Source organism: Pinus tabuliformis, chromosome 9 (genome assembly GCF_031772625.1).
Source record: "Pinus tabuliformis cultivar Carrire ecotype Pingquan chromosome 9, CPIR1, whole genome shotgun sequence".
Lineage (NCBI taxonomy): Eukaryota > Viridiplantae > Streptophyta > Pinopsida > Pinales > Pinaceae > Pinus > Pinus tabuliformis.
The window spans coordinates 260,577,119-260,604,241 of NC_142307.1; the positions used below are offsets into that span (position 1 = coordinate 260,577,119).

At 42.3% G+C, this 27,123-nt stretch overlaps 1 protein-coding gene across 5 annotated transcripts in view; it reads left to right on the plus strand.

Moving 5' to 3' along the window:
* The window catches only part of LOC149148178 (guanylyl cyclase 1), a 396,584-nt gene that overhangs the window by 229,977 nt on the left and 139,484 nt on the right, over window positions 1-27,123 (plus strand). For all 5 annotated transcript variants that reach the window (XM_089445745.1, XM_089445748.1, XM_089445747.1 and 2 more), the window contains one exon: window positions 21,008-21,080. In XM_089445745.1, coding sequence (XP_089301871.1) covers window positions 21,008-21,080 — 73 coding nt within the window. The remainder of the gene's footprint in view (window positions 1-21,007; window positions 21,081-27,123) is intronic.

The following is a 27,123-nucleotide window of genomic DNA, read 5'->3' on the forward strand; positions in this document are numbered from 1 at the left end:
TGTTAAAGAAAAATTAACAAGTAGGTAAGAATAAATAAGGAAAAGTGCATGAAAGGTTTCTAAATTAAGTAAGCTTAGAAACTTCAACATGGTATCATAGCGTGATTGCTAATCACATGAAGACTAAGAGACATCAGCCGAGCGGAGCAATAGCAGCAGAAAACAGTTGTCCCGAAGTGACAAAAGTTGTTTCTAGCAGCGCAGAAGCCAAGGAAGTGTGACGCAGAGCCAGCCAGAGCCATGCAGAAGAAGTCGGGAACTGCGCAGAGTCTCAGAGAGGCCAGCGTTGTTGATGCAGAAGGCCAGAGGGCTAACGCAGGGCATCCTAGGGCTAACGCAGGGCATCTTGGGAATGGCCTAGACACAATGTGAGGCAGAGAAGGGTTGACACAGAAGGCCAAAGGGCTGACGCAGGGCATCCTAGGGCTGGTGCAGACCCATACGGGGTGACGCAGATACAGCGTGAGGCAGAGAGGGGCTGACGCAGTTCACAGAGAGGCAGTCGCTGGGGTCTAGAAGGCTGCAGGAATATTGCAGAATGGAGCTGGTGAGGTACTGTAGTCAGAACAATACCTAAAAGAGCTGGGCCAGAGGAGTTGTTACCGAGGGTTTCTAGCCGAGGAACCCAGATCAGCAGTGCAGTTGCACAAGATGATCAGAGTAGGGGGCATCTCGACAAGTAGTAGAAGGTTTTCCAAGAGGGAAATCAGGACTCAGAGGGAGTCTAGAAGAGAAGTTCAGACGGGAAGTAGAGACTCAGAGGAGTCGAACAGAGAACTTCTAGGAGGGAGTAGAGGAGCGTCATGGCACTTCATGGGGTAAGAGACTAGGATAGATTGGGTGGAGCATTGAACTTCGCAGTCTGAAAGGCCAAAATCTTATCTGTGCTTGACAGGAATCATGTCAAGAACTTCGCCTTGAAGACAATAGCTATCCCAGTCGACCCAAATGATAATGACAAGTATGAAGAGGCGATGGCGAGGGCCAAGTGCATTATCCTTGACGGGGTCAAGGATCATGTGGTACCACATATAGCCGAGAAGGAAACAATAGTTGAGATGTGGGAGGCTCTCAAGAACCTGTACCAGCATACTTCTGTGCAGAGAAGAATGCTGCTTGAGAAGCAGATGAGGTCGTATCAGATGAAGAAGTGTCAAACGATTGACTCCTTCCTTGGAGGACTGAATAAGATTCGAGATCAGTTAACTGCTATAGGAGCGACATCAGATCAGGAGCTTATGGTGAGGACAACCCTGAATGTGTCTCAGAAGAGTGGGAAGTGTTTGTCCAGAGCATCCTGGGCAGAGGGACTCTCCTACCTTGGGACGAGATGTGGGCAACTCTTTGCCAGGAAGAGATCAGACGGCAGTCAAAGACAGGTAGCCACAACAAAGGGATCAAGGTCAAGTAGGAGGAGGAGGATGCAGCCCTAGCATCTGAGGGAAAGCAAGAGAAGCGGAAGAAGAAAAATCTCTCCAAGATCAAGTGCTTCTAGTGTGGGGAGATGGCTCATTATGCGACCCAGTGCCCAAGGAAAAAGAGTAAGGGAGAGTCTTCCGAGACTAAGGCAGTGCCAGCACGAGCAGAGAAGTTTTGACAGATGATGACTGTGCCATGAGTGCACACACACCACTTGAGCGGAAGTGGGGAGACATCGAGCTGTAGTCAGGTGGACTACAGGCGATGAGGGGCAGTATCCTTGAGGTACCTAGCCTCTTGGATTAGACCTTGCTACGGGAGCCCCGATGAGGAGTAGCAGGACTGGCTGGGTGGGTAGAGACGGATGCGGATGGAGTGACAGAGGGAGCTATAGTGTAGGAGTCCCGAGACAGCGCAGAGCTAGCAGGCTGCAGTAGTGCGAGAGGCACAGGAGTGTTGCACCAGTGTAGAAAGGCACAGAGAGGTGTGTAACAGTGCGAGATGCAGGGAGTTGTTGCAACAACGCAGAGGTCAGAGAGAGGGAGCATCAGTGGGTGTTTCTAGCCCAACAGGGAGGTCAATTGGGAGATCAGTTACTTACTTCTCAGTAACTGAGTTGCAGTGCAACAGTGGGTAGCACGATGCAACATGATGAGAGGAGGTGCAGTGCAGATGCAGTGCTGGGAGGAAGGACCAGCAGCAACACGGATGCAGAGGGAGCTGTCGTACAGATGCAGTAGTGGTAGTGGCAGAACCATGGGCAGCAGTACAGGATGCAGCAGTGCAGAGGATGTTGGGCAGGAAGGCCTAACATCAACACAGGTACTAATGCCGGATGATCAGAGTAATACTCAGTGAGGGGTATTGCTAGAGCACAGTCCTCGCTAAGAGGGAGTGTTGATTTGTGGTAGCATTGGATGTGCTCTGGCCACGAAATTTGGTGGAGAGGTTGGGGCACATGAGATCTCCAATATCCATAAAGGGTTTGGGCAGACTCTAAACAGATCAGGAGATATTAAAATAATTAATATTTTTAATGGAGTCCCTGAGTCTAAACTTAGGGAAAATAAAATATTAATGTGTATTAATATGAATTTGTTTTAGAGTGGTCCAAAAGACATGGATCAAGCCTGATCTAATCTTAGCCATTGATTAGGGACTTAATCTCGGCCATTGAATCGTCAACAGGAAAAGTATAAGAGGAGGCTTGAGGGTCTCTTGGAGATCACACCAGATGATCAGTCATTCTATTATCTAGAGCAGGGTTTGCTAAGAGAGATAGAATCAGTGATCAGGAGAACAGCTGAGGGGCATTGAGTACAGAGGAATAGAGAAGGCTGAGATTGTGCCGGGAGAGCAGCGCAACAGCCAAGGAGGATGACACAGAGACAGCAGCGGCTCACGCAGGGCCTCGCAGAGGTAGCCAAGTGCTGCATAGAGCACCAGAGGAGCCAGCATAGTTGACACAGAGGCTCCCAAAGCTGACGCAAGGCCTCCTAGGGCTGACGCAGGCCAAGAAAGGTTGATGCAGAGCCAGCATGAGACAGAGAGGCGCTGACGCAGTCCAGATTGGGTAGACGCTGGGGTTGTAGGAGCAGTTTTGTGCTGAGAAGCTGCCGAAAGGGTTTTCCAAGGTTTCAACTAGGAGATTTCTCCCAAACTGTGAGGTATAGTTGCTAAGGAAATTCTCTGTTGGGTAGGCTAGTTACAACACCCAGATTGTACTATGATATTGGCCAATAAGAAAACCCTCAGATAGCTGCACTGGTTTTCCCGCTTTGGGTTTTTCCGGGGACATTGGTCGAAAAATAATGGCGTCATGTGGTGTGTTTGTTTTTGTTTCTTTTAGTTGCTGATATATAATATGTTGAGCATGCACTAGTGTTTATTTTCAGTGTTTACTTTGTAAATAACTTGTTAAAGAAAAGTTAACAAGTAGGTAGGAATAAATCAGGAAAAGTGCATGAAGGGTTTCTAAATTAAGTAAACTTAGAAACTTCAACATTAGGAAGCGGGACCACAACCAAAATCGAGATTTCCCATGTACTGCCAATCCAAAAGCCAAGTGATCAATAAAGGAGATCCCATGGGACTAGGATACCAAGGTAGCTATGAAATTGAGCAGTGGAGACAAGAATACAAATGTAACCCACTCTTTCCGCTGAATCCCATCACCAATCCATGCCCAAAAGTGCTCATGACATATAAGGAAAATTACTCAACTATACCAATGAAAAACCATACCTTTCGGGTTGGGAGGCCCATCTTCAAACATACATTTATGACAAGTGGTCGAGGTACCACATGGTTGGCTCAGGTGGTGGAGACAATGGCACATTGAGCAATTTGGTGGCTCCAAGGGGTTGTTGGCTACCGACTGAGGACCATCTAGGAGAAATTTTTTCTCCTATATACACTACCAACAAGTGGTGGGTAACAGGGACGAAAGTATTCAATAGCAGGATGGATCAATGTTAGATGATGCAACCATATTCAGGAGTGATAGTTGTAGCCTATTTGCAGTAAGGTGCTGAGGAGCATAGTGCAATGTTGACAACATAGTAAGAGACTCAGTAGTAGAGTTAGCAGTAATGCAGATCCTTCAGTGGACATTGTAGAGGCTAGTAGCTGTCAGATGCTTAGGAGACAAATGCAACACAAAGATATAGTTGATTAAGTATTTTAGATGCTTCTCAGTAGCCGTAGCAACAACAACAGATGTGTTGACGGTGCTGGACCTGCCGACATCAAGGGATCTCCCCGGTATGAAGTCCCAACTAGACCTCACACCGTTTGGTGTAGGAATCCCATCTGGTATGATGGCCTGGTTGCCATTATCTTAAAGATTTGCCTCAACTCTTACTTGTCAGCACAGAAGAGTGGTTTGCTTTGTCTTCGAGAAGCGACGTTCGCGTGCTTGGTGAGTGTAAGTGTCACTTGTGTCAATGGTTCTTTCACTACAGAGGGAGAGGGTGAGAGTGAGGCCCAAGTCGGTTGGGAGAAGTCCCAACTATGCTAGGAACACACAACACAACAGGACATGCACAACTTTCGGCGGAACAGTCCACACGGATGCAACAGTCACAACACACAAGGGAAAATAACACGTATAACACTTAGTGGATTAGTCCACACGAGCGCAATGGTTGTTATAGCAAGTTTTAAGTGAAAGGTCTGTCTGATGTCTGAGAGAGTAGTCTACACGGGCAAGACAACATTAACAACATATACAACACATTTTCATTAACATATGTGTATTACAACAAGTGAATTAGTTCAAGTGTTAAACAAAGGTTCAAACAACATGCATTACAACTGTTAAATATTAGTCTTACAACATATACAATACATGTGTGAAAACGTGCTGCCTATTAGCAAGCTTTTGAATTAAGCGAAAGTTTCAAGACACATAGTTACACCATACATCACTAACCCCGTGTGAGGGACGTTGGAGCCACTGCTTACTCCTCAAAGAAAAGATAACAAACTCTCTTGACTATGTGGGAGGAGCTGAGGGGAAAAGTCCCATGCATGTACAAATGAGGGGGTATTTATAGCCAAGGGTGAAACTGACCCTTGTGGTTGTTCGACTACCCTCATGACTGTTTGACTTTTATGACTTTTCGACTTTACATGACTCTTTGTACAAGTGGGTCTCTTGGACTTCCACGTTACATTACATTGATCGACAATATGGCCCACAATAGAGATGTGGATGCCATGACTCATGACATGACTCGACATGACAGTGTTGGTACATTCGTGTTGGTGGTGGTGTGCATGTCGAGTTGCAGTGTTGCTGGGTGATGGATGTTCTCATGGTGTGTCACAGCTTCACCTCCGCATGGCAGAGTGTGTGGAGTCTTCGATGGTCATTGGTTCGCTTGATGTTGTTTTTTACGTTGCTCCTTGCATGTATGTTGGAAGGTTTGATAGGTTCATCCATTCGTGAAAGGTGCATGCTCATTCGTTTGCTACCAGAAGCTGATGAAAACTGCGCAAGAGTCACTAGGTGATGGAGATGGGCAATCCGGGTCAATAGTGACTGTTCGCGGGGTCTGGCTCAGCTGAAGGACAAAATTGCGCAATTTTTGGGAGGAACAGTCTGGGTTGCGGGAAGGCAGGGCATGCAAAATCTTCGCATTTTTTGGAACGAGTGGGCAGCGGGGCTTGGCAGCAAAAACTGCGCAATTGATTGGAGGAATAGGCTAGGCTGCATGGAGGTTCAGCGGACAAGAATCACACAATTTTTTGGAGAAATGGGCCGGGAGCTTGGCAGCGAAAACTGCACAATTCCTGGAGGGAACTGGCAGCTGGCTGTTGGGTCATTGGCAGCAAAAACTACGCAATTCCCGGAGGCAACTGGCGGTTTGCTGCTACGAGCTGTTGGTGGGAAAAAACTGCGATAATGCTGGGAGGCTGGCTTGCTGATCACGTTTGCACAATTTCTGAGCTGAGGGGACTGCAGGGTAGCAGAGGAATTGCTCATGAAAACTGCGCAATTTTCTTGGTGAGCAGCTGGTCGACTGTCGGGAGGATTCACTGGAAAAACTGCGCAATTTTCTGAGGGAGACAAGGACAGGCACTTGGTGTCTGTCTAGCCTGTTTGCGCAATTTTCTCAGCGAGTAGAGCGGGCAAGGTCTACAACCTCTGCGCAATTTTTGAGGCTAGTTAGACCCGGGGTGGCTGCCGGTTGACTAGCATGAAGGCTGATTGATTTTCTTGCGGGAACACAACTTGAAATGACTTTCTTGGTGCTTCTGCGCTGTTTTGGGTGACAGTCGATTGAGTCGATAGTGGGGTGATGGTCTGATTGTTAGAGGGGAATCCAGTCGTCAGAACTTCAGCGAAATGACTAAGTGTTTGAACGAGTGAAAATGCACATGTGATCTTGCAAACACACACTTACATGACTTGGCGACGAGACGACTCAAACCATCTAGACACACATGCTCAACATGACTGATTGGTAGTGTGAGCGACAAGCGTTACACTTGTCATTTATCGTTGGTCGACCGTGACGACACTTGCGCAACAGTGAATGTGACTCCGTGTGTGATTGCGACAGATGTTTTCATAGTGAACACAACAAGTACACACGAAGCGAAGACTTTGAGTGTAACCAGAACATGGTCACAATCATAACACTAACATCAACATGCAAAAGCTTGGATGAAATGAACAAGCAAGGCAGATGCAAAGACTCACACGAGTTCATGGAGTGAACCCGAGTGTGTGCAGTGATCAGGTTAAACTCTCTAGGGAGCCTCCAAAAATGGGGGCAGGCCAAAATTTTGGAGGGTGGTTGTAGCTGCTACAACAATATGAAAGAGAGCTGTAGTGCAAATGCAAAGTTGGCAATAGTATAATAGTGTCAGCAACAATACATATGCATCATCAGAGTTGTGTAGTAGTTTGTGAGCAGTGGAAGTCAGTCACAGTGGCCAAATATCAACAACGTATAGAGGGTGATACAGAGACAGGGTGTTGTAGCAGTAGTGCAACACTAGAACACCTTCCTCGCTAAGTGGGAGTGTTAGTTTTTGTAGCAGCGAAGGTGTTCTAGTCTCAAAACTTTGTGGAGAGGCTAAAACACAGGAGTTCTCCATAACCCAGAAATCATTTTTGGAAATTTCATCTAGAAGTGTCTCAATTAGATTATTACCCTATTTTTAAATATTCTCTAAGTCTAAACTTTGGAAAAGGGATTAATTAATTAGTATTAGTTGAGAAAGGTATGAATCATCTAGAAACTCACACGGATCGATCTAGAATTGATCTCCACCATTGATTATGTTTTAATCTTGGCTGTTGGAGTCCCAACTGGAGATTATAAGAGGAGTTCCATGGTTAGATGGAGAACACACACTTGAGATTGATTTCCTTCGGTAATTTGATCCTCCAGAGAGCAACAACAATTGTCGAAAGAGTATGTTCCAGAGAAGGGAAGCAAAGACAATGAGGGGCAGGGATAGTGATCCAGAAGAAGTTTTCCAGTTCCGAAGAGGCAACAACAAGAGGTCAAGTTATTTCCAATGAGGCTGCACAGGAAGCTTCAGAGGGCAATTCAATTTTGTTTTTGGGAAATGTGAAAAATCGGTTGCCCGATTCCTATTGCAGCAACTGATGTTAATTCTTCTAATTGTCAATTTGATGTTAATTCGATTAACCAATTTACTTGTTATGTGCTACGACAAATATCGAATTAAATACACTACAACCTTCACAAATAAAAACTGTGAAAAATAAATAACTAAATACCTTGCAGGAGAGAAATAAACATCACACACATCTACACAATTATTTTTGGACAAATGTTCCCAGAAAAACCCAATGTGGGAAAACCAGTGCAACAACTGAGCGTTTGTGTTATTAAGTAGTAGTTTTCTGAATACAATCTCTAGATGCCTTGCTGGCTGTCCAATACAGAGAATATCACTGACAGAAGATTAGTGAGAAATACCTCACACTATCAGTGGCGATCCCGACTGCTCCTCCCATAGAATGGCTTGTCCCTTGCTGCCTCTGCGTTGCCTCTGCGTAGGCCCAACGTCACAACTTCTAGGGACAACTTCACCCTTTCTGTTGGTCAATTTGCCTTTGAGACTTCGATTTTGTCCTCCCGGTCTCACGCCCTGGCTTCCGGCTTCATAATTCGTCCTCTCTAGCAAAAATATGGATCTCCTCAAGGCTCTGCATTGCCTCTGTGTCAGCCTACACTGCCCAGCGTAGCCTTTGCGCTGCCTCTCTTGAATCTCTATTTGCCTCCTCTGTTGAGTATTCCCAGATCGGGAGAAATCTCCAATCGGAATTATCCCTGCCCCACTGTTGAAATCACTTTGAACTTCTCTTCGACAACTGCTGCACTGCTCTCTTATGAAATTCGATCTTTGATCTCCCACTTGTTGTTTTCCAAATGCCCGTCAAGCCTCCTCTTATAATCCTCTAGTTGAGAACCAACGGCCCAGATTAGATTCTAATCAATGGCTCAGATCATTTTGGCTTGATCCTCATCTTCTTCTAGAAGTTTCACCCAGAGTTTGATTAATACCCTTTAATTATTATAATTTCCTAAGTTTAGACTTCGACACCCATTAAAATAATTAATTATTTTAATAAAACTGTCTCCGAGTGGAATTTCCCAAAACAATTTTTGGGTATTGTGTTATACATGTGTCCAATTTTTTTTGCAAATTTTGAGGGTTAGAGCACATCCGATGCTACCATAAATCAACACTCCCTCTTAGTGAGGAATGTGCTATAGTAATTCAACCTGCTGTGGCATCACTCTGATTTTGTGACATCTCCCTCTATGCTGCTGATGTCTGACACCACTCTCCATCAACTACTGCACAAACAGTGCATCTGTATTGTTGTTGGCCCTGCCATTGCCAACACTGAATCTATACTGCAACTCCCTCTCAAATTTTGCATCCGTGCTACTACTGGCACTACCACTCCCAATACTGCATCTGCACTGCAACCTTCTCCAACTATTGTTGCTACTCGATCAACAACGGAAAAGCATCCAAAATTACTGAACAAGTGTTCAACATGATGCATCGGTTGCTCGAGTTCTGGCTGCTGCTAATCTCTGTGCTAACCCTCTAAAGCCTCTGCGTTGCTGTTGACTCTGCTTTGTGCCAATTGCACTGCTGGCAACTCTGCTTTGTGCTACTCAGTATTTGGCGCTCCTAGCCACTGCATTTGTCACTTCGACACTCCTTTGCACCGACTGACCTGGCCCATCTTGCTACTTTTGAGATGGGCTCTCGTAGTAAGGTGTTGATCCAAGAGGTGGAATTCTTTAAGTATCCTGCCCAACCGTAGTTCTTTCGAACTACAATTCTATATCACCCCATCTCTGGGCAATCATGGCAAACTCCTCATTGATTTGTGCGAATGGAGCCTTCCGATCATGCTTCTCGTCCTTGTCCTTCTTCTCGAGAGGACACTACATAACGTAGTGACCAAGTTCACCACACCAGAAGCAATTGATCTTCGAAACATCTTTCTTCTTCTTACGTTGCTCCTGTTGCCCCTTAGATGTGAGGCTTGCATTCTCATCTTCCTCCTTGGGCTTCGTCCCACTGCTGCTGCTACTACTATCAACCTTGCACTTGATTAAGTATCTCCTCATCTCTTCTTGCTGAAGAGCGGCCCACATCCCTTCCCAATCTGGCAATCTCTCTTTGCCCAGGATACTCTAGACAAACACTTGCCATTCTTCTGAGACTGAGTTCAGGGCCAACCCTCACCATCTCGGTACGCTGAAGTGTTGACCCCACAATTGCCAACGAGCCTTGGATCTCTTGAAGCTTTGTAAGGAACGGATCAATGCGTTCCCCCTTCTGCATCTGCGTGAATCCCATCTTCTGCTCCAAGTACATCTTCCGCAGCTTGGAAGATCCTTCATATAGCGTGGCCAAGGCATCCCACATCTGCCGAGTAGTATCCTTGCCGGCAATGTGACACACTACATCATCCCTCACTCCGTCGAGGATCAACCTGTTGGCCTTCGCCATCTCGGCCTTGTACTTCTTGAGAAGGTCTGGATTTGTGGGTACAACTACCACACTGTCGACGTAGGTTTCGAGATCATGCTCATCTAGAAGGCATGAAATCCTTGCCTTCCAGATCACGTAATTGGATGCACCCTCTAACCGATCTTGATCTCGCAACCCATTAGCTGCCATCTCTGCCAACAAAATGTCGAAGTACCTCCTCTCTCCTCTGTGCAGTACGAGGCTAGCCTACGCACTCCCTGCTGGAATTACTAGATCAACTCCTCTTTGCTGCTGCTCAACACTTGAGAATCAGACTTCTCGGCTGGAAGTCCTCTGAGGAAAAATTCCCTCAACTATGTGTCTCTCTCTCCCACTGACGCTATTCTGCTAGCAACTACTACAAAATATCTGCATTGCAGTTGAAGATCTACTCTACAAGGAAAAATAAGCCGCTCCCTTCTGCCTTTGGAGAGCTTTGATCTGGACATCGAATTTCTCTGTCGATTTAATCAGAGAAATTGATTTCTCCTCAAAACTTTGACCTTCTAGCCCAAGGACTGTGGTGCTTGCTGGGGTTTCGACTTGCTGCCTCTACAGTAATTTCGAACTCCTCTTCCTTTCTACTTCTGAGCTCTTCTACTCACAATCTTTGCTCTGATACCATGTGAAAAATCGGTTTTCCAATTCCTACTGCAACAATTGATGTTAATTCTCCTAATTTTTAATTCAATTAACCAATTTACTTGTTGTGTGCTACAACAAATATCGAATTAAATACACTGCATCGTACACAAATAAAAACAGCGGAAACTAAATACAGTACATGAGAGAAATAAACATCACACACATCTACACGGTTATTTTTGGACAAATGTCCCCCGAAAAACCCAGTGTGGGAAAATTGATGCAACAATTGAGGGTTTGTGTTATTAAGCAATATTTTTTTGAATACAATCTCTAGATGTCTTGCTGGCTATCCAATATAGAGAATATGACTAACAAAAGATTAGTGAGAAATACCTCACACTATCACTAGCGATCCCGACAGATCCAACCATAGAATGGCTTGTCCCTTGCTGCCTCTATGCAGTCACTGTGTAGGCCCAACGCCAGAGTTTCTAGGGACAAAGTCACCCCTTCTGCTGGTCGATTTGCCTCTGAGACTTCGATTCTGTCCTCTCGGTCTCACACCACGACTTTCGGTTTCAGAATTCGACCTCTCTAGAAAAAATACAAATCTCCTTAAGGCTCTGCGATACCTCTACATCAACCTACACTGCCTAGCGTAGCCTCTGCACTGCCTCTCCTAGGTCTCTCGTTGCCTCCTCTGCTGAGTATTCCCGGATTAGGAGAAATCTCCAACTAGAACTATTTCTGCTCCTCACTGCAAGAAATCACTTCGAACTTCTCTCTGACAACTGCTGTGTTGCCCTCTTTAGAAATTCGATCTCTGATATCCCACTCGATGTGTTTTCCAAATGCCCATCAAGCCTCCTCTTATAATCCTCTTGTTGAGAACCAACGACCCAGATTAGATTCTAATCAATGGCTCAGATCATTTTGTCTTGATCCCTGTCTTCCTCTAGAAGTTTCACCCATAGTTTGATTAATACCCTTTAATTATTTTAATTTCCTAAGTTTAGACTTAGGCACCCATTAAAAATAATTAATTATTTTAATAAAATTGTCTGCGGGTGGAATTTCCCAAAACGGTGGGTATTGTGGAATACATGTGTCCAAGCCTCCCTGCAAATTTTCAGGCTTAGAGCCCATCCGATGCTACCATAAATCAACGGGAAATTAATTCAGCATCTAGAGGTCGGGTAAGTCTTCCAGAATGTCGGAGAATCATTTCTAGCAGCAGAGATAGGCAGAACGACTTGATCAGAGGTAGTTCCGGGCTAGACGTCCAAGGGTTTGCGCAAGCACTATGCAAGGGGTCTAAGAGGATGAGTTTCTGAAGCCGAGTTGTGCTGGGGTTACTTGTGGAGGAAGGGAAATTCCCTCGGATAATTTCGGCCATATTTTCTTGCTATGGATAGCCAGTTTTTGGCATCTTGATTGTACTCAGATTATTTCATTACTGCTTAGTAATAAAAAACCTCAACTGCTGCACTGGCTTTCCCAAGTTGGGTTTTTCTGGGGACTTTTGTCCAAAAATAACTTCGTCAAATTTATGTGTGCATGCTAACATTTTCTCAGTTTCCAACGCTTTTATATTCCACAATATTTTTGTGAAGATTGTAGTGTGATTATTTTGCTGTTGCCTTAACAATAAATTGATAAATTAGTTTACAGTGAGAAGAAATAATTCTAGTTGCTGCAATAGGATTTTCGTAGTGAAATTTTCACACTGATACCATGTTGAGAAATCTAAAGGGGTACAATTGGGATGATTTCTCTTAAACTTGATCATTGCTTGTGATGTATTTTTACCTTTTCTAGATTATTAACTTCTTTTGTTATTATTATGATGTTCTTATTATTAAACAACTACCAAAAAAGGAAGATCAACAATGCATAAAAGCACAACATGTAGGCTGCAAGCTAGGGCCAAAACCTCTCCACTTGAGAGGAAAACCCACAAATCTCTTCTCTTTTTATGGATTCTTCAAATGACGAATTCCAAGACCTCTAGACCAAGACCAATACCCTTCCAAGATGAAGCCATACTTTCTTGATGATATGCTTCTTCAATCCAAGTCAAACCCAGTCAAATCTCTTCCAACTGCACAACTTCGACCCTCAAATACAGAATTTCGGCCTCCACTGCAGGTCTGAAATATTCATCCCCTGCAATAGTTATTGCTTCCACACGTGTGAGCAATTTTAGGGCTTCCTTTGATCTTCGCTTGGGTTGCTTCTCCTTCTAGGGCTTGTAGGTGACCTAGGAGTCGTTTCTTCGACCTTCTTTATGCAATTTTCACAACTTCGACCTTGCAGCTGCAAAACCCTAGCCTTCCTTTCGCATGTGTGAGAGAGAAAGAGAGAAATAACCGATGAACTTTATCCTTCATCCTTCTATCCTTCTTCACTTGCCTTTCTTATGCTTCTTCTTCACTTGGATGATGAAAAGTGAATGTCCATAGGAGGTCAAGTTCCCTCCTATATATAGGCTTCCAAGGAGGACGACATCCCCTAATGAGGCCGATTTCTTAGCTTCCAGGCCAACTTGGTCTTGGAGGATATTTTGATACTTTTAAATACAAAAATAATTCTCTTAACATGTTACAATGTGCCCAATGGGGTCTTCTTCATATGACAATGACTCTATTGACTTCTTGACACTAGGACAAACCCTAGAAACACTCATTGGGTGCGTGACCTCTAAATAAAATGACATTGAGCATGAAACCCATGCTACAAAAATAGCAATAATAATTTTTCTTTCTTTTTACAATATACAAGAATTAAGAATACGTTTCACATTTATGAAGACTGAAGCTAATTACAAATTTCAACAAGTTGGGGATTTAAAATGGCAACCTTTTTGATGGGGGGATGATTAATGTACTGAACGTCACATTTGTTTTTGAAAAAGACAAATTCTGATGTGTGAAGGTAGGATGACAACATATGATATCCGCAGTGGACAAGTGACTGACATGTGCAAAATTCCACAGCTGTATGAAAAGTCGTGATGGCATGGAAGTGACTCAGTGGTTATACGACAGTGATTATTAAAAGAATGTTCAATGAATTAATTTTGAATGAGCAAACAACTCAATGATAATACAGAGATATTTACAATAATAGAAACATCAGGTTTCTATGTAGAATATGGAAACACTCAGTTTCATCTAAGAAACTGCTAAAAGAATACAAATAGCAACAGCTAAAAAGAATGAGCATTAAATACTAAATAGGAATATTCTAATACCCTCCCTTAATGCTCAATCTATTTACAACACCAATAGACCCTCTGAATTTTACAAATTTATCAGGACCAAGAGGCTTGGTGAAAATGTCGGCGGGCTGCTCTGTTGTGGGAACATATTGCAACTGAACTGAGCCGTCTTCAACAAGCTGGCGAACGTAGTGGCAATGAGTTTCCACATGCTTTGTTCGTTCATGAAAGACTGGATTCTTGGCAAGTTTGAGCACTCCCTGATTATCACAAAACAAAGAAGTAGGCCCTGTCTGGGAAACATGCATATCTGCAAGCATACGTCGAAGCCAAACTGCCTCACAGGATGCCTTAACTGCTCCCCGATACTCTGCTTCTGTTGAGGAGAGAGCCACTGCCTGTTGCTTCTTACTAGTCCAAGTAACAGCACCGGATCCTAGATTAAACACATACCCAGCTGTAGATTTACGGTCATCAACCGAACCAGCCCAGTCAGAATCAGTGTAACCACGGAGTATAGGTTTGGAACTTCGAGTGTATAGGAGACCATAATCAGAAGTGCCACGCACATATCGTAGCACACGCTTTGCTGCTTGCCAATGATCAGCTTTAGGAGCTGACATGAAGCGGGAAATGTAGCTTACTGCAAAACTGATGTCAGGTCTGGTAGCAGTAAGGTAGATGAGACTGCCCACTAATTGCCTGAATAAAGTTTCATCCACAAGGGGAGAGGATGACTGTGCTGAAAGTTTGAGCCCTGGTTCCATAGGAGTCGTGGCTGGTTTGCAATCCTGCATTCTGAACCTGTCCACAAGATTTTTGGCATACTTGGACTGAGAGAGAAAGATCTGATTTTCAGTCTGCCAAACTTCAACCCCCAGACAGTAATGAAGAAGTCCCAAGTCGGTCATCTCAAAAGTTCTGCATAAATCTTGTTTGATCCCATGGATCAAATGTGCAGAGCTTCCAGTAATGATAAGGTCATCCACATAGACAACCACAAACAAGATATCATCACCAGTATGCTTGATATACAGGTTTGCATCAGATGGACTCCGCTGAAAACCCTGATCTGTCAGGTACTGATCAATTTTCATGTACCAAGCCCGAGGAGCTTGTTTCAATCCATAGATTGCTTTAGCTAACCGACACACTTTCTGTTCTTGACCAGCAATCTTGAATCCTGGAGGCTGCGTCATGTAGACTTCTTCTTGGAGATCACCATTTAGGAAAGCACTCTTTACATCCATCTGATGAACTTTCCAATTGAACTGAGCTGCTAGGGCAAGCATAAGCCTTATGGTACTCATCTTGGCTGTAGGAGCAAAAGTCTCCTCATAGTCAATGCCTTCCTTCTGTGAGAACCCTCGAGCCACAAGACGAGCTTTATACTTGTCTATGGTTCCATCAGCTTTATATTTCACTTTATACACCCATTTGCAACCTATGGGTTTTTTTTCTGCAGGAAGATCAGAAAGTGTCCATGTGTGATTCTTCTGAAGGCTCTGGAATTCGGCTTCCATAGCCTGTTCCCACTCAGATGTACCTTTAACCTCTGAATAGGTTTGAGGCTCAAAAATACTGTGTAGGTTAGCCATAAGAGCAAAATTGACTGTAGACTGTTGTCTGTTCTTATGTCTAGAAGTTCTACCTTCAAGGAGCTCATCATCCCAGAGATCACCAATGGTTTTAGCCCACCATTTAGGCCGAAGAGTAGAAGAACCAATATCAGGAGTAGAGGAACCAATATCAGGAGGAGGTGGAGAAGACTCAAGAGCAATAGGGGCCGCAAGAGGAGGGTTATTTTCTGGAGGAAGCTCAGATAGAGTATTATCAAGTACTGATGCTACATCATCCCTCCCATCAGGTGGACCGACCGGAAGAAGAACACTGTGAGGCTGATCCTCAGAACACTGCTCAGAAGAAGAAGAAGACTGAAAGAATCCTCTGTCTTCATCAAATACTACATCCCGACTGAAGCTAAGACGACCAGTGGCTATATCTATCAGCGTATAGGCCTTGTGATGATCACTGTACCCTGTCATCATGAGTTTCTGGCTTTTGGAATCCAACTTAGAGCGCTTAGCAGCTAGAATCCAAACATATGCAACTGAGCCAAATACTTTGAGATGACTGATCTTAGGCTTACGGCCAGACCAAACCTCTTCAGGAGTCTTCCCTGTAACAGCCTGAGTGGGTGATCGGTTAAGAAGATAAACAGCAGTAAATACTGCTTCAGCCCAGAATTTGTTTGGAACACTCCTGTGTTGTAGCATGGAACGAGCCATTTCAACAACCGTGCGGTTGCGACGCTCGACAACACTGTTCTGCTGAGGAGTGTAAGGAGTGGTTAATTGACGTTTGATGCCATGAATATCACAGAAGTTGGCAAACGCTGAAGAACAAAATTCCCCCCCATTGTCGGTCCTAAGGGTCATGATGTTACAACCAGATTCTTTTTCCACTAAGGTTTTAAACTTCTGAAAGGTACTAAGAGCATCAGATTTATTTTTTAAAAAATACACCCACATCTTTCTACTGAAATCATCTACAATAAGTAAAAAATATTTGCAAGCAGTGATAGAAGCAGTATTCATAGGACCGCAAATATCAACATGAAGTAACTGAAGTACCTTAGATGCGCGCCAAGATTCTCCATGTTTGAATGAAGACCGATGTTGCTTTCCCGCTTGACAGGCGCTGCATACCCCCAACTGCTGAGTCTGAATATCAGGTAATCCAGACACAAGTCCCTCCCGAGAGAGCTGAGAGAGATACTGCATATTGAGATGCCCATATCGCTGATGCCATAGAGTGCTGATAGGAGAGATACGTGCTGCTAGAGCCACTTCTGGAGAGTCACCGGTGTCAAATAGCCTGTATAGACCATGGTCCTCTAGGCCAACAGCAACTGTTAAACTAGTCTCCCTGTCAATAATGGAGCGCTTGTGGGCACTGAACACTACATCAAGTTGAGGAGAATTCCTCATAATCTGGCTGACAGATAGCAGATTAATTTCCATACCAGGAACATAGTATACATTCAGAAATATAAGTGTGCGCCCACCAGACTGAATTTGAACTGTACCTCTGCCAGCTACTGTGTACTTTTCACCTCCGCCAAATACCACGGAATCACTGAAGGGTGAGAAGTCAATAAACCAGTCACGCCTGTGAGAGAAATGGCGTGATGCACCATAATCAATGTACCATGCAGAGGAAGGAACAGGATCTGAAGACCTTTTAGCCATAAAGGCGTAAAAGGCAGACTCTGTCTGCTCGGAATGTTCTGCAACATTTGCTGTCTGATGTGGCCCTCCCTGTTTCCTCTGTTCAGAAGCAATCCTCTGTCGGCAATCTTTCTTCATGTGACCGAACCTGTGACAGTAATTACACTGCACACTTTTCTTCCTAGCAGGATCAAAAGGCTGAGAAGAGCCTTTCTGCTGAAAGGACTGATATTTTGCAGAAAATGCATTTTCCGAGGACACTGATGAAGCACTACTACCAAACTGCTGTTTCCACCGATCCTGCTGCAGAAGTTTGGTACCTAATTCTGGAAACTTCAGATCAACATTTGTGGTGGTAATGTTGAGTGTTTCTATGAAGTGTTCATAAGATTTCGGTAGACTTTTCAAAGTAATGACTACCATATCTTCTTCCTCCATGGTCCGACCAATGGCTTCGAGCTGATCTCGAATGTCTTTAATTTTGTTGAGATGTTCCTGTAAAGACATATGTTCATCCATCATGATGGAGAACAACTGATTTTTGAGAAAAAAAGCTCTGCTTTTGTCAGATGTCTCGTGCAGTTCTTTCCACTGTTGCCAGATTTCGGCAGCTGTCTTGCCAGAAGGAATCTGTGGTAACTGATCATCAGCGACAGAGAGCTTGAGAAGCATAACAGCCTCTCGATTTCGATCATCAAATTTATCTTGATCGGTACCAGCTGTACCGGGACGGAGCTCTTTGCCCAAAATGAGCTGATCAAGATGCCTGTATTAAAAAATGGTTAACATTCTTTGTTTCCAAATGTTATAGTTGCTGCCATTAAAGCGTTGATTTCCTTCTAGCATCAGATTGGTGAGCGTGGCCATTTTCCCAAAAAAAAAAAAAAAACAGAAGTCTGACACAGAGAAAAAAATGTAGCTGCCTGCTTATCCTTTAAATATATTTACCCAGCAAAAAAAATATATCTCCCCAGTTTTAAAAACAACAGCTAATATAGCTAATGTAGCTGTACCCTTGACTGTGGGAAAGAGTCCACGCAAATCTGAAGGAGTATCTGGCTCTCTTCTGAACTCGTTCTCAGCTCAATATGCCTTTCATTCAGCTGAAAAATGTATTCACAGCCTGCCCAGAATGATTGATAATCTCCAGCAAGGGACACACTGCCACATTATATATGAAACCTCAGGAACTTTTCCGCTTTGATTTTCTTTGCTTGCAGAGACGGATCGAATTGAGATACCCATTGCTTACCGCTGAAGCTTTTCACGTCCCACGTGAGCCGTTGAAATCTGGCACGAAGCAAGGAGATCCGAAAGTCCACGATTTGATGGACGCGTGCCCAGCAGTGTGCGGATTACCTGGCAAAGCGACGGGGGGATCTCCAGCAGCTCTGATACCTAATATCCCACGTGAGCCGTTGAATATCCACGAGATTCGTAGATTAAAAAATATGAACCCACGATGAGACGACAAGGGTTTGCCGCAGAAGTAGCCGGATTCGAAATGCCGGGCTTTAATTTCAAGGCGATTCCAAGAATTGCATGTATCCGTAGATTCAGAAAAAAAAAACAGTGCAGAGACGACAGTCGGGTTCCTATTAGAAATTACACACAAAAAACTGCCTTCGCTCTGTTCGGGAGCTTAAGAACGAGCTTAGGAGACTCGCCAAATTAATTGCGGAGGAGGAAGATGATTTCTGTGGGATTGAGGTCTTCGATCACGTTTCAAGCACCGTCAGCGCTCTCAGGCGCCTCAAATTTGATCTCGAAGTAAAGAATTCGAAGAAATCATTGAAGCCGAAGAGGCCTTTGTCGGAGTTGGCGTGTATGACGAGAAATCACAAATCGATTTTACTCAGATAAAAAACACAGCAGAATTGCTAACTTGTAAACCCAATGCCGAAACAGTCCATAGAGGAATCGGAGACGAGATGAGTGCAAATTGGCCAGCCAGAAAACGAATCCCGCTCCCACGAAACGGTCACCGCCACAGGTTTAATTCCTTAGAAAAATGATAAAGCAGGAGAAGAATCCATTTCTGTATCGAGATGGACGACTGTAAGCTTTTATCACAGTGAGCAAAGCCGAGGCTAAGACTCAGTGAAGGCTACCTGGCTTACAGAGGGCTCGACCTTAGAAAGGACTCAAGAGATTAGGATGCAGAGAGAATATCTGTTCAAGAAATCTCTTAACCTCGCTCTGATACCATAAAAGAATGTTCAATGAATTAATTTTGAATGAGCAAACAGCTCAATGATAATACAGAGATATTTACAATAATAGAAACATCAGGTTTCTATGTAGAATATGGAAACACTCAGTTTCATCTAAGAAACTGCTAAAAGAATACAAATAGCAACAGCTAAAAAGAATGAGCATTAAATACTAAATAGGAATATTCTAATAATTATGCGTTGTAGAAATATTTCATGTAGGACGACTGTATAGTACGGTGGATTTATATAGTGCACAATGGCTGAATGTGTGTACAACTAGGTTTGCAACTCTGTAAGGCAAATGTGCATATTGAAAGATGGAAAGCAATTGCAGGTAGGACAAATGGATTCTAATGTCAAGTATCGCTATAAAGCGGATCACACGAATCACTTTTAAGTAAAAATATATGCACATGAATGGTTTTTGTACAGATGCACAATTAAAAAGAGTATACAACACATTGGTGGACTGGCCACTGATTTCTCTCTCTTTGTTTTTTGTAAGTTTGGCAACAGTGAGGCTACATCATGGTCATGTCCAAGAGTAACACTCGAATAGGGTGGTGAATTGAACCAATGACTTAACATATAAGAGTGCCTTAGCAATGCACCCAATCATCGTCTATCCAAGACCCCGTGGACCACTGATTTCTCTCTTTATTATTATTGTTATTTTAGATTTTCACTGAGTTGCATATTCGATGATTTTATGATGGAAAATTTCTTTTGTGGATATGACAGAGGACTGAATGGACGTCAGTGGTTGTTAATATAGTGCTGGTGGCTATACATATAGACTCATACACTTGATTGTACGGACTTGACAATGAAATGTATATTTTTGTTTCATTTTCTTTCTCTTCAATTGGAATTCTGAACAACTTAGAGTTGGCCAAAGGCTCGATTATGGTCAATGACACGTAGTTTAGAGAATCTCTGAAATTTATAGGTCCAAAAGGTAGATTATAATGGCTTTGAGAGTGTTACGAAATGTCATTATAAAAAATGAAACTCTAATACGAAATGTGACTACCAAATATGGCTCATATATCAAATATCCAAATTATTTGGAATATAGAGTAATCCATTGAGGACAAAAATATTATATATATATAATCATGTATGTGTATTGATATGATATATGATAAGAGAATGGGGCCCTGTATATATAACTAACTGGAGTGCACTTTCATTAATAGTCATGTCCTTTGAGACACGTCATTTCATTGTTACTTATTAATTATTATTTGATGTTTTTATTTTTACATTCACTACTGAGTCCATATTTTCATTCCGTGATTGCATAATTCATTTCTTTTCAAAACTAGCAAAGAGGTTAGGTTCATTCGCACTATTATAGGTTTCGTAAATTTTCATATTGTTATTGGATAAGGAATGCTAGAGAGATGAGAAAAAATGTTAAGGAGCGTAATGATAGATATGCATGGCGGTAATTAGGCACACTTTGAATCTCTCTGAACGTATTATTGCATATCCTTAAATAATATAGATTGTTTGAAGAACTGACCTATGATAACATATGCACTCCTTTTACATCCAATTTTTATCATCAAAACAATCTGGATTATAAAACATAAGATATTGAGCATAAAGTAGCCCCTTGGCAAGGTACGTAATAGTAATCCATATAAGTAAGATTTTCCTTGGATGAAATTGCTACATGGAATTCTGTTCTTGTTGATGTATTTTCAGATGTTGATTGCATCTTGAAATGGCCTCTGAGCTTCATTTTGGTGATTGATTGCTATTTTCTTCTTTTGGACAAGGTCATTATGTTGTAATTTGTGGCTATGATATGGAAACTAATGAATTTGAAATAAGAGATCCAGCAAGCTCTAGGTATGTTTTCTGTCTATTTTATGAATTCTATTTTGTTGTCTTCATTCTGGAGAACATTGATAGCTTTTGGTTATTATTCAATATTGTTCCTATAGACAAATTATGCGAATCTTCATAAATTGTGTTAATCTACCCATGTGCACAAACCTCAAAGTTAAAGATTATATTCCTCCTTGCAGTATGATGTTGGAGGATTGTTGTGTTATGGAAATTTATCTTGGACTGTATATGTGACTGGAGGATTTACATGTATTTGGATAAAATGGATTAAGCATTTTGGTAAACACCTTTCTTGTTGCTAATAATTTCCTAATTGAATAGTTTGTAACTTTCCTTCCTTCTGAACCCATGTAGACTTTGATCCCTCTACTGCAAGTTCCACATTTGTTTGAAATTACATACTTATATTCCGCTCACAAAAATTTCAAAACTAGATAGCATCTTACTCCCAGTTCTTAACCCAAGTTGACTTTGATCTCTCTATTGTAAGTTCTACATTTGTTTGAAGATCAACTAATACTTGGATAGGATATTACTCCCAGTTATTATCCTTATTCTGGAAAACTTACCCGTGCTACACAGAATGCCTACCAAATAGCACCAACCACACAAAATCCCACCAAATAGCAGCATGACCTGTCAATTTAGTAAAGGTGAACTTCACCTTATTTGCATCCTCTGTCTTGTCATATACAAAGTATCCTTCCTTCTTGCTCATCCAATCCACTAGTTTCTCTTCCTTCAGACTTCGATCATAGTGCAAACTTCCACCTTGATCCCTTTCTTACTTCAAAAAATCTGATCAATTGGGCTGCAACATCTTCCTCTTGCTTGACTTTTGGTTCTGCACTTTGGTGTTTAGTTCTCCACTCCATTGTCTTGTTTCCAACGTTAGCAATAATGTTACGAAAAGGGTTTTTTAGGTCATTAGAGTTGTATTTCTGTAAATAATTAGGAAATAAAAGTGTTATTTATATAGAATTTTTTGTATCTGGAGAAATTAATCCAATTTCAGAAATTTTGCCTCCTTCCTATAGGTTTGCTAGATCTTAAACCTATGTTGCAGGAAACGTGGCATAGAGGTCTGTTTCCGTACGGAAACGGGTACGAAACGCGGAAACGCGTTTGGTACGGCCGTGAAACGCGTTTCCGGCCGTACTGCCACGTTTCCCAAAACGGAAACGTGGCCAGTAAGGCCGGAAACGCGTTTCAGGGCCGTACGACCCACGTTTCCTCATTAACTTGTGTTTTTTAATTTTTTTTTTTTAAATTTGTTTTTTAATTTACTTTTAGGGTATGTTAGTGATTTTTAGATGCGTGTCTAAAGTTATAAAAGTGAATTGCAGTTCATCAGGAAGTTTGAGGCATATGCAGTTCATGGTAATGTTAAATTCTTAAAGTAAAAGTGATATTCTCCTTTATTTTCCATTTTCATCCTTTTACTTAAATTTTTAACATTACCATGAAATGACTCAGGATGTTTGAGAGTGGTTTCGCCCTCATTGGATTTCATATGGAGAAAGTAGAATTTTAGATCTCACTCAAAATCTAGCAGACTTATTTGTTTTTCAGGATTTTAGGATTTGGGGGATTGCAATGTTTCCATTGGATTTTATCATGTACTAAGGTATGGAACTTGTATTTAATCAAGAGAATCAAGCCCTCTATGCAGGGGAAACTCCCAATAATCAAGATCATGTAGGGTACTAGGGTATGAAACGTGTATTTAATCAAGAGCACTAAGGTCGTTTGACTATGTAGGAGGAGACTCCCAATACAACAGTGGTCCTTCTAAAGAATGGGATGTGGATGCAGAAAATCCTGATTTGGATCTCTCTCTTGCAGCCTTATAGTCTTTATTGTACTTGCAGCCTCATATATTAATATAAATAAAGGTTGATTTTGAGATTTGGATATATAATAAACGTTGCTTTTGGATATTCCGATATTTTTATTTTCATTATGTGATCATTCATGAGTAAATGTGATGTAAATTAAATCTTAATGCTTAAGTGTAATAAATTATAATGTATCATTTATGCTTTATGATTGCACATATATATATATATATATATATTTAAATATTTTCATATATATATATATATATATATTCGCGTTTCCCCGTTTCCAAAATTTGGGGAGGCCGCGTTTCGTATCGCTTCTCGTTTCGGAAACTCGTACCTGTTTCCCCGTTTCATGCAACTTAGTCTTAAACCTGTGATTTTTCATCCATAGGGCTTGTTGTTACTCAAGCTCTCACCTAAAGGGAAAAATCCTAACCCTAGTGGGAGAGCTGGGAGCAAATTTCAAGCATGCCACTTTTTATTGCTCAAACTAGCAGGGATCCTAGGAGGGGTTCCTATGGAGCAATTACTAGGTCAAGTGGCAACAATGGACTAGTAGCCCACTGTCACCTCAGCTAAAGCTCCTTGCTCTTTACAGACTTTCACCGATGGGAGGAATCCCGATGTGAGGGAAATCACTTGGAGATATATATCAATGGCATGTGTGTACAATGATTTCAAGAGCCTATTCAAAGGAGAGACTCTAATGATGGGGATTGCTTGCTTTAGAAGCAAGGTGAATGGCTCTCCAAGAAAGGCTAGAAGGAGACCTAGACCTAGGGTTGAGGAGTATTTCTTGAAGTGCCCTAGACCAAAGAATCCTGAAAGAATAGGGTTTCCAAGCAATCGTTGTGAAATTGGAGTGCTAAGGTTATGGGACCACAAAGAAGCCCTAGTGGACCTAAACGAGGTTAAGGGTTTGGGATGAAACTTCAAACAAAGGGGCTTGACCAAGTGAGGGAGGAGAAGAAGGATCAAGATATTGGATTCGACTTGAGACTTTAATATAATGATCCTTGATAAAGCCACTAACCAAAGGATACCTAGGGAGAATGGTTTGTGAACTAGGGATTGCCAAAACTCTAAGATTCCACCGTCGGAATAACTTCAAAATTGGAGGACCTCTCAAGGCTAGTCCAACACAACTCTAGACCAAATTTCATCAATTTTGGATGGATACAAAAGATTTCGTTTGATGCCCTAGGAAACCTACTAAGGTTACAACTTGCAAAAGAGAGAAGGAGGTGAGAAAAATCTTCGTTTTGGTGATCACCTAGGACTAGACTAGTGCCTAGCCTATTGGGAGAATGGAGTAAAGGATGAGATTGATTTTAGGGTTTTTGCTCTAACAAGGAGCCTAATTGTTAAATTATGGTATGTTCTATGCTTAGAGCAATTTACTTCTTTTCTTCTCATTAACCGCTGATTAGCAATGACATATACATTAAGTAAAGTGCAAATAGAACATTAAACGATCGACAGAAAACAAGCCAAGACAAGAGACACAAGATGTGGTGGCCAGCCAGGGACATACCCCAATGCGGGGAAAGCCTTTGGTCGAATCTTCTTTTATCTTCAATAGTTCAGCAGAGAGGAATAGTACAAAATCAGAATTCTGTAATTTTATATCAGTAGTAAAGAGCCCTAAATCGACAAAGTCAAACTTAGTCAAACAAGATGAAATTGACCTCCAATATGCTTGGTCAATTTCCCGGTTAACTAGTCTTCGAACAACCTGAAGAATCAACCCTTAAACAGCCCCAAATACACAGTCAAACTACAGTTGGCTGAAGTCAACCTGCTGCCCCAAACTAGGGCAGTCAACGTTGGTCAAAGAGACCTTCAGCAGCTTCTGTGTCCTCCTTTCTGCGTTCTCCTTGCCCTACTGCGTCCTTCTTCCCACGTGTGAGCTGCTCCTTGTGTAACCCAAATCTAAGGAGAGAGAGAGAAGAAATGAGTGAGATGAGATGATGATAAAATGAATCAACCTCACTTGTATTTATGTGATTCACTAGGCATGTGTGCCACATATTTAACCATTGACCGACCTTGACAATTTGTTAAGTAAATACAAATAAATTCATATCTCCATAAATACTTGTTGGAATCAGATGATCTTTAGATCAATCCTACACCTCCCGACAAGAGGAATCGAGGAAAAATATCAGCTACCATAAATAAGATAACCCACATGGAGTTTGGCCCTAGTTGCCAATTTTAACACTAATTGCAACTTCGCATGCCTTAATGAAGCAACTACCCTGTTACAACAAGGATTTATACTTCTATTTGTCAAAATAATGGAGTTTCAAGGTTGAATCCTCAATGATAACCCCTAGGAACATTCACTTTTCATGCCCAATGGATAACACATGCAATAGATCAAGCCTACTTAGTGATTCAAGATTTTCGCATAAGTTTAGAGCACAAGCAGCATCATGATGTAGTATTCCATACATTAAACATAAAATGAAAATTTCACATAAGAGAGAAACTTACATGGCACAAAAAGTATATCCATCCATTATATTTGCAAGAGAGAAGCTCCAAAATAGAATAACATCAATCCAAACATCAAAATGCATCCAAGAATCTCCAATTCGTCCTCAATAGCTAATGCAAAATTCTCAAGAAGAGATACCAATCCAAATCCAAGTGATGATCAAATGAAATGATCATCACATCAATATATATCCTCCCTAAGGGGTTTGATTTTCCTAATAAGGCTTAATAATGCCCCAACTAATAAAATAATGTGCAAAAATAACATTCCTTGGTGACAAGCCCACCAAGATAGCTCCATAATACAAAAATAAGCCTCCCAAGAGGGCAAAATAGAAGATACAATAGGTCGAACTGTCGAAGGGCCATTTAAGAGGCCTAGTGGAGTCTAATGTGTGCCAAGATGAATGAATGAGCTCCAAACATAGTGATAAAGGGGGTGGCCCCTTGATAGCCAAGCAAACAATATGTGGTGTACACAACTAGCTATGGGGGCACAAAGCATGCTCATGGGTCTCCAAATGGATAAAAAAAGCCAGTATCCCATCTGTAATGGCCGAAAGAACGATGCAAACCCTCCCATTGTCTCCCGTGACAAGACACATCCTCATGTGGGCCCTGGATCAGTTGGAATGTGTGTGGTGCAGGAGTGGAGCCGGCTGGGCAAGGTGGTCTAGATGCATTATCATCGTCCAACTGGTGGAACATGAGCAAACCATGAGTGAAATTGAAGGACCCCATGGAGTGGCAATCTGCTCTTTGCTATGGTGGAGACACGTGGCTCTCAACGCTCACCCTACAAATGCCAATATGACCCTCTGGGGGCTTGGACCTTGTATAGGGATACCAAACCCCAAATGAAGACCCACCTGCAATCCTGTATAAGATCCAATGCGTCCCCTCACCTTCCAATACAACCAAACATTAGTGCAATTGAGTAAATGAGCTTAGAAATCATGGAACCAAGTGGACACTTCATAGTGGGATGCCCTTCCATAATGGGCTTCAGAACATACAAGTGTCCCCAAGTTCAATAAGAAGGTTAACCAAGGACCATAATAGGTGCTTTTAGCCTCTAAGGGGGTGACATGTCCATGGTACATCCATGAAGAGGCAAACGATATGTGAAACAATGATGGAATTGAGTGGGGCATTAGGGGAATGCTCCAAGCCACCTGCCATAGTACGAGGGTAGCTAAAATATGGGAAGCCCACACTTGGGTATATGAATGTAGGAGGGAGAAATCATGGTACATAAGTTACCCCGACCATTGTTTTCCACCCTTCTTCATTGCCTTTTACCTTTTATAGATTTTTTTTTTGTAACTGCCCAGGGCTCTAGGGGATGAGAGCATGATATGTAAGATATAGCAATGAATACTCGTTTAAGGTGGGGTAGTTCATCCCCCACTAGGGGTTGGGGCAATCATGGATTCCTTAATGATGTAAGGGGCTAATATTAGGGGACCTAGGAACTAGGGTGATGGCCATGATGATAGGGGGTAGAGCTCATGTTTGGTTTTTGCCCACGTGCTAAATTTGTATGTCCCGACCATCTTCTTCAATTTACGGTACATTTCCTATTGAGAGTGGCCAAATTATGCTTTTTCATTTCTTTTAGCTGCATCAATTCGGAGCATCGTTCCAGGCCCGACCCAAGGTGTAATGTCCCTTCTCAATAAATTCTACTAAGAGTA